The sequence below is a fragment of the Chenopodium album genome, chromosome 9, assembly GCF_948465745.1.
Source record: "Chenopodium album chromosome 9, dcCheAlbu1.1, whole genome shotgun sequence".
Taxonomy (NCBI): Eukaryota; Viridiplantae; Streptophyta; class Magnoliopsida; order Caryophyllales; family Amaranthaceae; genus Chenopodium; species Chenopodium album.
Window position 1 is genome coordinate 4,603,742 of NC_137842.1, and position 12,127 is coordinate 4,615,868.

Consider the following 12,127-nt stretch of genomic DNA (forward strand, 5'->3'; position numbering starts at 1 on the left):
AAGGCTAAATCATCAATGCCAAACTTTTCATTTTTGGTGTAATGGTGAACTTGTAAATTACTCTAGGTGGGTACAAGCAAGAAAATAATGTAAGGTAGAAAGTGTAATACCCCGTATTTTCATACGTATTTTATAATTAATTAATTAAGAATTATTTTATAAAAAGGGTATTTTAGTAATTTCATTATTTGGGCCAAAATAATATTTGAATTTTAGCGCCAAATATAAGTATTTAATCATTTGAATAATTAATTATTTTTGGATTTCTAAATTAATAATATAGGTTTAATTATCTTTTTAAGGTCGGTCCATATTTTACTAACTATTTCAAGAGAAATATTTAATATACATTATGTATTTAACTAATTTTGATATTATCTAAAATATTTATTTATTCAATTATTTTATTATTATTGATTGTTATCACTTTAGTTTGTTAATTATTATATTTTAAATTATCCTCTAATTTTCTTCTTCATTATCTCATTTTGTTCCTATCTTTCTTCTCCCAACCATATGTATATCCATTTAAATTTTCTTATCTTTTAACCCAACTATTAATCTAGACTTAATTTGATTCAAGTATCTTAACAACCCCAAAAACTTATCACATTTTCTAGTAATCATATCACACCTTAAACTCTATCCTTTCTACATCCTAGCCTATAAATACCCCTTCATACCTCTCACATTCTTCACACCAATTCTCTTCTTTTCTTCTCCTCAATTTTACACAAATCATCCCGTTTATCTTTGAAGCCAATTTTCGGGCACTTCTGCTCAGTTTTTGGGGTATAGACGTTTCACGGAAAGTTGTTCCTCTTGAAAAGTCCTTGAGTTTAGGCTCAAGAATCACCCAATTCCGAGCTATATCAAAGGAGTTATAGCCTCTGAAAGTTCTGTCTATTATTTCCTACGCAAATCCAATTCTTCTCTTTTCTTCTTCTCTTCTCTTATTCAATTATTATTATTTTTATTATGGGGGATTTATAAAAATTATTATGACTAGTTTTAATTATATAAAATCATATTTTTAATGATGTTTATGAGAAATTAATTAAAAGGTTCATGTACACATAGTTGGGGGTTTTTAATTATTTGTTAACCTTATATTGATTAAGGTTATATTTATTTGTAGGGTGTGTTCGACCAAGATTATTGAGGTTCTTTTGGTGTGTATAGCTAAGCAAGGATCAAGGTACGTTAGGTGGCTAGATATCTTTGAAAGTGATTGGTTTGAATAACATGTTTTATTTGATTTGATTGGTGATTGAATTAAATTGATTTGAATTATGATTTTGAAATAAATCATGTTTGGAGGTATTGATAAAAGTATTTTGGTTTTTAAATCATGTTTTAAATGGTTTGAATTACTTATTGTGTTTAAATAATTTGATTTTTAAAAGGTTTGTTGAATTAAATAAAAGGTTTTTCAAGGAAGAGTTATTGATTTTGGAAAGCTATTAATATGAGATTTTATTCTCAAGTATTTATTTAAAATGTTTTGATTTTGAAAGTATGTGGACTCATCAAAAAGGAGTTTGAATTATATTGGATTTGTTGGATCTTAAAAGGATTTATTTATTCTCAAGTATTTATTTAAAATGTTTTGATTTTGAAAGTATGTGGACTCATCAAAAAGGAGTTTGAATTATATTGGATTTGTTGGATCTTAAAAGGATTTATTGAACCATTGAATTATTATTATTATTAATGCTTTATAAGCAGGTTGGTAATCCCACTATGCGGATTTGGTTTATTGATAAGGCCTTGGACTTTGTATGACCGGGTCTTTCCTCAAGAATAGCCTTGTAATATAAGGAGACTAGCTTGGGGGGTGTGCACACTTAGGTGAGGAATTGGATTTAAAGAAATTGGTTCAAAAAGGAATTGGATTTTTAAAGGAATTGGTTTATCAATTATTTTGAATGTTGAATCATTGGAATTGGTTTTGAATCATGAGTTTTGGAATTAGTGGATTATTTATTGGAATCGATTTTAAAAGCATGTTTGCAAATAATTTGAGTTTACATTATCTTGCACTTATCGTACTTAGCATATTTTTTTGCTAATCTGTATTTTCTATTTGTTTTGGTTCGCCCTGTTTACCGTAATGGTAAGCAGTGTTGACTATTTTCAGGTGGAGTCATGAATGAGCATATGGGAGTCCCGGGATTTGCTTCACCTAGTTTAGAAATGTTGGTCTTTTCTTTATTTAGAGTACTCATAACAATGTTACTATTTTCATAAGTATTAATAAAAGAAAGTTGAGTTTCCGCTGCAAGTTTTTGTTATTGAGTTAAGTATTTTGAGTGGTCTTGCGTAATCACGCGGCGGTAATACGCCCAAGTCTATCTCTATGGTATAATTATACGTATTATACTGGTATTTCCGTAGAGGGAGATTTGGGGGTGTTACAGAAAGTGTGGCGACTAGGTGAGTAATCTCGAGGCAACAAAGCAATAGAGTCCACGACCAGGTTGTGGCACAACTCTAGCATGTCAAGATCTCTTCTGCGGCTGATTAGCAGGAACTGTTGAAAGATTTAACAAGGTGATGACAAGTTTATCACACGCAGTGACGCAGCAGTAGTAGGCTAGTCCCTAAGTGCCGTTTGGCTATTTTATAAATGAAATCATATACACTCCAATATAAATGGATTATGCAAAAACCACCACAACGAAATGGCATCTTTACAAAGTCAATCACCATATCGAGCTATCAACCAAACCCAATCTTGCATTCAACCATTACTCACCATTGTTCAAACTATTTTCTGAGTTACAGATCACCACTTTATCTAATATAATTGCATAAAGCCAAAGCAAATTAAATACCCAAAATGGTCCTAATCTGGTTTGGGGGATGTCTAGCTAGTGATTTTGGATCAGGGTATGAATTCTTGGGATCCATTATTGCATTGTGCACAAGCTCGTAAGCGTCAGCAAGAGACTTTGCCAATTGGATACAAGATTCTGACCGTAGTTTTGGCACCTGCAATTGCTCAAATTCTGGTAGAGAATTTTCAGTGCCTAGGATGAGACCAAAGAATATGTTGAGACTTTCCGATAATGAAGCTGGAGAAGTTTCCTCCATTTCTGCCAATGGACCAGCGGTAGCCTCTTCACTATCCTCATTGAATGTTTTCCTAAAGTTGGCCATCTTGTTCAGTAGATTACATCTTCTTAGAATGGTCTCAACTTCTTTATTGACCAGAATACGCATGTGATTTTCTATCATATCACCGATGCTCTTAGCATATTTGGCTGCAGCTTCATGCCCAATTAGTGGCTGTTGGATGGTGCATAAGCAGTTGATGAGGAAGATCTTAGAAGGTGTCTCGGAACTCTGCAAGTACATGCACAAAACAACATGAACACAAAAGTAATGTTGCACAAAAACCGGCCAGACTTCATTGCTCCCTGCCTTTCAGGACAGCTCTAACGTCAAGGCATGTCTGTTTATTATAATTTTAAAGGCATTTATAAGACATCTTAGGACATGTGACACTTGTATAATACTCCAGGAGATCATTGTTATTTACTACGAATTAATTCTTGGTAGTAACAATGTAACAAGGATTTTTTTTTATTTTTTATTTTTTTGAGGAAAGGATTTAACATGGAAATTAATAGGACATATAGGTGTTTTTGATATAGATATCAATTTAATTAAAGTTATATAATTTTTGGGATTGCATTTTCTTGTGTCCTTATTGTATCATAACTGTGTTCCTATCCATTTCAGTGCAACATAATATCTTCCAAACAGGAAGATAAATTCCCCTTACTTTCTATTCCAATTACCCATAAAAGTCAAACAGGCTGCAAGTTCTAGGAAGATACAGAAAAAAGGATAAGCAGGGGCAAAATCTCTGCAACTAGTAGATACTAAAAGAGGATTTTGAGAAAAAGAAAGATCAAGACATAAGCAATTCTATACCTGAGTGGCTGAAAGGGTACTGTTATTACTCAGTATTGCATCAACTGATGATTTGTTAAGCTGATTGGAGTCTGAGCTTATTCTGCTCCTCCTCGATGAGTGAACACCTCCTTTGGATTTGTGTGCCTCTGCTGCTTGTTCACACATCTACAATAAACGGGAACACTATTTAGTTTCTCAAATCTGATAAGCACTCATGTTTTGACTTAAATTTCTCCATGTGGACAATGCAAAAGGACAAAATATTGGCGAGTTGCATTCTATTGCTACCCCCTCTATGATTTTGATAGCGCATCTTTTATTTGTTTCAGCAATGTCGTCAATCAGGGTCATAATAGGCAAGTAGGTCCTTGACTGGATCCCACATCAGCCTCATGATGTTGGTAAACTGAATAAGTAAAAGCTTATCCTCAAGAAGCTTCAATCTAAATGGCCTGGAAAACTCGCTAGGATATTATTGAACCAAACAAAGAACAAGCTATCAAACCAAATAAACAAGAAGTACATAAACTGCAAGACAAATAAGCTTCTCTCCAGCTGCTTTGTTTTTATCCTATTTAACATTAGATGTACATTGACTTTCCCTACTAATTACTGAAGCTACTAAGTTTGCATGCAGGGTACATCAGAACTTAATGGACTGAATAATGGTATATAAACCCATTAGGAGGCTATTATAGACAAAAAAATCTCAATAAATCTAGGTAGGGATAACTCCTGGATTTTGACAGCTAAAACCTTTTCTGCTCTGTTACCCTAACTAGATTTTAGCTAAAGTTTTGGATAAATTGTACATTAATATCTCATATACTGATGATGGCATAAGATAATTCTAAGAAAATAATCTGATCAGAGTAACATGAAGAGATAGTCAGCCCTTGACTTCAGATGATTATGAAGGTGTGTAGCCTGAATGATGCTAGAACTGATTATATTGAAGGAATAATGACATTGAAGTTTTAACAGTGAAAATGTTCCAAGTACAGAAAAAGTAAAAGACCCTAGAACTCCAAAAGTCCACGAGTCATCACAAAAGAGCAAAAGTCCATCAAGATCTCAATCCTTCCAAATTTAATGAAAATACCAAGCTTTCCAAAAAAAAAAAAAAATGTCTTCCCATCCATTAGCACCGTAAATAACCATAACTGCGGGAAAAAAATCATTGAGATAGGGTAGAGAGAGCATAGGTAAATGGGAAGATGAGATTTCAGATTTCAATATATTTCCTCTAATCAAAGTCAAAATTAAAAATTGCAAAAACTTATTTGAAACGGTGATATGGGAAAAGAGCAGTAGAGTGTTTTTTTTTTCCCCCTTTTAACAGTAACATTTAGCCTCCTGAAATAGACCCATTGCAGGGCATTTCCATGTACAAATAAGTTTAAACAGTGTGGCAATACAATTGGCTAGTCATTGCGCATCTCCAATAGTCATAAACTGAAAATAGCAAGTATCAAAGTTAACAGCATTACAATCTACAATTATAAAAAAGGACAGCTACATTAAATGGAGATGAAACATATTGATTTAGCATTACGTTAAATATTTTCTCAAAAATGAAAAATAAGCAACTAAGTCTTTCACCTGAATAATAGGATCTAATAAAGCAGATATCACAGGATCAAATGCGGGCTTCTTTGAAGATGGGATCATCATGCTATCATATGTCTCAATTATTTCCAGTAAAACAGAAACTCCTTCTCTTACAGCAGGCGGTGGTGAAAGATCCACAGCAACAAGTGGAGGGTATCGAAGTAGCTTCTCTCCTCGACTCTTAAGGATATCAAAAAATGTTTTCTGAGCAGCTTCCTTCAAAGTCCAGAGTGTTTGGCAAAGGGCTGTTTCACTCCCTATCAAATCCGATATCTGTGAGGGCAGCAACATAAAATTAGTACAAAAATATATATCATTAATTAGAAAAAAGAACAGCTTTAAAAAGACTTCTCACTAGCTCACCGTGTATGTATAAAACTCCAGCTGGTTAATAAGTTTATATGATACTATAAGACTAGGTTGAGACTGTAATACTTGTTCAACTCTAACTTTAAACGGCCTGCAAACTCCTTCAAATATCCGATCAAGGACAAAGGTTAAATCAGATTCAACTTTTCCACTTTCACCTTCGGAATTCTTGGAGAGCTGACGTGCAGTTGGCCCAGAATCTACATCAGCATCCGGATCAAGCAAAGCATGCACAAGTTCTCTTTCAGAAGCTAATGCCTTTGAAGGGACATAAAGGAACACACTTCAGGGAAAAACCTCTAAAAATGTCTTAAGGCCTTAAGCAACAATAAAAGCTAGCCAGAAATGCAGAAAAACACTAAATAGAGTAAATACCAAAAAGACGAGTGTGTCGAACCTGATGTAGCCATGCTAACATATCACCAACATACCGCAAAGGATCATGGGCATGCACTTCAATAGGTCTGGGCAACCCACCAGGTCCTCCGCGAGTAAGAGCACTAATAAACCTTCGGAATAAGGCATTGTGCCTCATATTTGCTACCTAGAATATAGTATATATATGAGAAGACATCACATGTCAAAACAATAATTTTTGTTTATACTTCCTCCACTTTTTTTCGTTGGCACATTTCTAACATCACGTTTTCTAAAGCACAATTTTAACAATTAATATCTCTAATTATCAACATTGTAAAATTATAAAAAGTGGATATTAATTAAAACTAAAAATACCAATGAAGTATACTAAAAGCTGTAGCTCATGCAATGACCAAATTACCTCTTCAGCACAGTATTTGAAAAGAACGGGCCTTTCATTGAGACATCGGACTGCTGTTCTTAAAAGTTCACTAACTTCAGGATTATCAGAATCTCCCAATCTCCTACACTCAGCCTGAACCCACCTGGAAAAGAGAGGTGTATAAGCATATATACTAAGTTACACTAGCACAACTTGAGGAATTTAACCATACAAAAGAGAGAGAGAGGGAGAGAGAGAGAAAGAGAGAGAGAGAGTATAATCAAAATTAATCAATGGCATCTAAAAAATCCAAGCGAATATAATATAGAAGATTTTAATGCAAGAGATGTGTCTTCACAAGTCAAAAACTATATACAGCAACTCATAGTGTATTAATATCGAATATATTAGGGTAAGTAAAAGGACAATTAAGGCTTATTAGAAAAAAATCAAACTCCTCAAGAGTTGGCTTGTATAGTAGAGATAAGCAAACTACTCAGAAGAAGAGCATAAGATGGTAAAATACCCACAGGTAGATTAAAAATTATACAAATTAAGAGTTCAGGTAACAAACATGTATCGTGCACTTGACATTCTAGCCTTTCTAGAATCACGTAAAAGGGCAAGAAAAAAGAAAAACACCTTCGTTTGAGATCATGTAGCTTGATGATTCAAATAAAAACTTTCCTTGCCCTCTTACAATAGCAGCATAAATACCAACTTACCAAGTACTCGATATGTGCCCATTGAACACTAAATACTATGCTTTTATGAGAAATATCATAATGTATTCTCTCCATTTTTGAATTTTTCAACATATATATTAAAGCATATTTATGCTCCATATTAGATTGATATATCATAGAGGGATAGCTGTTTTGGGTGTGCATCAATGGTTTGACCCAGCTAAATTTGGGGAGTTTATACTGATTTTAGCCAGGTTAGAGTATCAAGAGCTTATCCCATTCAAACATTCAAGGGTTAGATTTTCATGGTTTAAACAGATTCCAAGCATAATTGGTGAGTCCTTACCCCCGACCCCCTTTATAAATAATAAATGTGTATGATCCCTTTTACTGTTCCCTCAAATCTAACAAAAAATCAATCACCTTTAGCATACCAGCAAAATTTCAAGTGAATTGCATAGTTATATGTCATAGAAGAAGAATTTAACCTGCAGAGACGTTCATAGGCTCCCTCCTGGTACATAGCCATCATATCCATCAATTCCAGCCCTGCACGCTGCAATAAAACTCTGGATGAGACACATCATAGACTGTAAGAGTTTATGTACACAGATGAACCTTTGGATTCTTTCTCCTATTTATGGTAAAGTTTCAAATGAAACGCTACATCCATCCTGAGAAAAAGGAATCACGTTATTGGCCTCATTGTTAAGCATACATAAATTCCATCATTAAACTTCTTTTAACAATAAAGTTTGCATATATAAAATTACCTCATATTAATGTTGTTCACAATTACAGCTCACGTCCAATTGTTATTCAATACTATATGTTTCACACATTTCAAAATTAAATTTATGCTATCTATCTTGAACTTTTTCATGACATTTATTCATTATTCCCTCTATATCAATATATAAGATGTGTTAACCCCCTTAATGCATACCAAAATATAGATATGTCAGCAGGATCTTTGTAGTTACTCAATGGAGGAAATTCAGCAACCCAGTGCTAAATGTAATCTATTCTCAACTGTTTAAGGGCAGCTTGTCCTTTGTTCTTGTACTTTCTGCAGTACGCTCATACTCCCTCTGTTTCATAGGCTACTGACATACTTCTTATTTCTAGGAAAGTCTAGAGAAAGGGAGGTGTAAGAACATGGACAAAATAAGACAGATGATGTAAAAAGATGGGGTGTGTAAGAGAAAGATGGATAAATTCGGTGAGAGAGAGAGAGAAGGCACAAATATTATGGTGTAAGAAAAAGGTGGATGATTTCCTATGAAGCCAAGGGATTCATTATTCTTTGACTTTGTATTATGATACATCAAAACGGCTTACAAAATTGTTTGTGCTTCATTCTTATTGCAGAATAAAGATGACTATCAATTTCAGCATCTCTTACCACCAGCCTTATCACAAAAGTAAGAATAAAAACACCTGACCCCTCTTAGCGTGGCATAATGGAAGCTTCTATGGAGGTATTAAGTAACGGTGTTCCTAAATTGATTGTATCATTGTAGGATGATTTCAAGGTACTTGTCTGGTATGGGGGAGTATATTCCAACATAAGAAGAAATTTCACTTGACGGGGAAAAAGTTGAGCCACCAGTATCCAGCAAAATATCCAATGAGTGGTTTGTAATTAAATGGATTCCATGGAACTACATCAACCAACAGGTCTTAAAGCCTTTGAAAAAGAACTCAACTACTAAATAGGGAATAGGATATTTCAGTGAAATATATTTTGAACTTTCATTATAATTTTCTGAATATTGGTTTTATTCTGTCAATTCAAGTACCATCGAAATATAAATTTATTCCAACTTGTAGTGGCAAATCTGAATCTGAACATTTTTATAAAGAGCTAACATTTTCCTCAAAAGACCATTAAGCAATACAGGGTACTAAACCATATCTGCAGCAAGAGCTTTTCAGCTCAATGATGAATAGGACGGAATGGTGTGAGACCAAAAAGATGGCAGTTACCTGATGGTGTGTCCTGAGCAATATTTTGCAGTTGGCATGAATTTCTTGAACATGAGAAAGAGCCTTGAAGAAATTTTCATTCAACTCCTCTTCTTTAAGTGCATTTATCTGAAATGCAAGCAATTGTCAGCTATTTCTCTAACCAACTAATACATACAGGGTGTAAATGAAGAGAACTCAAACCTCCTCATTAGATAGTTGGTAGTCACGAAGAAAGCACGAAACAATCTCTTGTCTCTGAGTAGTAACATCAAGGTCTTGTTTTAGCCTTTCTGTGGTACTTATGATATCCCCAGTGGTAGCACTACAGCTGTTTAAAGCCTTTGCAATCCTGCCAATACACAGAACAGTACTTAAGATCATGGATATATTGTACACAAGAAATACAAATATGATTAGAACATATTTAAAGAGAAATATGCCATAGTGCAAGATAAAATGAAGGTTTACTTGATCTATATGCATAAGATGCGTGCTATAAATTTAAAATCCTACACATAACTGGCTAATTTTTCTCTTTGTCAACTTTCAACTCTATACTCACATTCAACCACTTCTTGCCCACTCCTACTTTGACAAATCTTCACCAGAAGATTAATAAAACAAGTGAACAACAGATGTAATATAAATCAGCCAAGACAAGGAGAGGGAATAGATGGGGACTAGAAACAAGACATGAGCAAGCATCAAGAATGAACTCAAACACACACTATTAAAGAAGAAGTAGGATAATAGAGATCACTATCTCTGCCTAAATGCCTACACTCAAAAAGTTAATTTAAAGCAGGCTACCAGGTTTGACATTAATACATCAAAACTAGAGCCAAGAGCTTCATAAGTTCCACATAAGCCAAATTCTAGCCAAACACCTCATACAAAACAATCCTGTTTTCTTGTATTCTATCTTTTGAAACATCCATAATTGTATGGTTCAACTTGTTTCTTAAGAGTAAGGTTTTAGATAAAGCCAAAAATGTATATAACTTCCTTAGTGTTAGAGATTTGTTTTATTTTAAGATTTTATTAAAAATCTATAATACGATTGTAGTGCCTATAAAATTCACCAGCTTAGACTAATATTAGCCTCACCTCAAGTTTTTTGACATTTACCTCTTCTTCTCTTACAATTTCTAAGCTATCCCTCATTATTCTAAGTGTTCAATTGATCTATGTACTACAAATTTACAATATCATCTTAGTCATACAATTAACAATTGATATGACACCCATCGTCCCATCTTAAGATTGTGTTTAATGCTATGATGCTATCTTCTCCCCACCCCCACAACTTTTGAAATTGGGTTTGCTTGACCAGCTAAAATATTTCCTTGCCAAGCAGTGTATGATAGCTATTTCAATCTTCCACCCTTACATTGGCTTCTACTTTTAGTGGTCACCGTAAAATTCTAACTTCGTGGGCTCCGTCCCAACTAAAAGTCTTATTTGCCTTTTGTACACAATTGTAGTAAGTTTAAATAAGTAAGACGGAGGGATTTGGTTGATTAAAGGTAAACATAAATGACAAATTAGTGGAGTTTGGTATATTAAAAGTGAATAGAAAAAATTAGGATAATGGGGATTGGTTGATAAACAGTAAATAATGAAATTAACATAGATGAAACGGGAAATGTATTCACTAACAAGGCTTTGAGTGAAATGGGACTTTTATGAGGAAGGAGAGAGCAGCATAAATTTTATAACTTTTCAAATTACAATCACAGGTTTAGGGAAACCTTGTCGCATTGTTAATGACACCAAGGTTGAATTCTTGAATCCCTTCATGCCAAGCATCATAAAAAAAACATAAGCATCTATCATACAACTATATGAGGCACTTTCTAAGACAATGTTTGTAGAGCATATTACAAGGAACAGAGAGATACTCTTTCTCAGATACTGAATCAAAAATACTTTCCTAAGAGTTTATTGTCATTTCCAAAAATCATAACAATTCTAATGAGAATTCTTGCATTCTAATGATATGAATCAATTTCGTACACTATTTCCAATTGTCATAACAATTCTAATTCAACAACAACATCCAATAAAATCCGTGTTACATCATCGAAAACCATAGCATTTTCCACGCCAAAATTGAACAATATATGCTATAATTACCTATCACAGCATTCCGCAAGTGCATTAACCTCCTCTTCAACTTGATCCAATGCCTAAAAATTCAATCAAAAACCCAACAATTAATCACCTAAATCTAATACAAACAACATCACAAATCCTAATTGAGTGAAATTGACAAAGAAAGAACCTGTTGCGCAGCATCGGAAGCGCTGAGAAAGTCGTGATTGATAGAAAGAGCGCGCTTCTCAATGGTAGATCTGAGGTTACGGCGCGCCTGAGGAGAGTTGTCGGAGTAGAATGTGGAGAGTGTGGAGAGAGAAGTGACAAGTTCCGGAGAATCGATTCGAGATTCTAGAACCTTCTTTAGCTTTCTGGATAATCCTGGTGCTAATGTCGCTGTTCCCATTGATGATTGCTTATATTATCAATTTGATTGATTGATTGATTGAAGATGAAGATTGATTCGCTGCAAATGTGCAGAATCTGGAAATTGTTGATGAATTTTGGGGGGAAATTTGAGTATTTTAGTTGGAATTGAAGTGAGTTTTGTGATGAAATGGGGGAAATTTTGAGATCTTGACTGTTGGAGAGTAGAGACTCTGGGAAGAAGATGAGATGATAGTGCCGCGAACAATGTTGAAGCAGTAGAGGGGGTGATCAATTTTTCTAACTAGGGGGCTTTCTAACACGATTTTTGGAGAATTAACGATGAGGTGTTCGGGTTATT

The 12,127-nt window shown here is 34.1% G+C and overlaps 1 protein-coding gene across 1 annotated transcript; it reads right to left on the reverse strand.

The window, feature by feature from the left end:
* Positions 1–2,719: 2,719 nt before the first annotated feature.
* On the reverse strand, positions 2,720–12,105 carry LOC145558293 (conserved oligomeric Golgi complex subunit 6-like). Its single transcript, XM_081619487.1, has 11 exons — positions 11,588–12,105; positions 11,440–11,492; positions 9,505–9,652; positions 9,322–9,429; positions 7,821–7,888; positions 6,686–6,809; positions 6,302–6,448; positions 5,899–6,162; positions 5,527–5,808; positions 3,943–4,089; positions 2,720–3,348 (listed from the first exon to the last, which is right to left on the reverse strand). The coding sequence occupies exons 1-11, from the start codon at positions 11,804–11,806 to the stop codon at positions 2,830–2,832; spliced, it is 2,079 nt and encodes a 692-aa protein (XP_081475613.1). The 5' UTR covers positions 11,807–12,105; the 3' UTR covers positions 2,720–2,829.
* Positions 12,106–12,127: the final 22 nt, after the last annotated feature.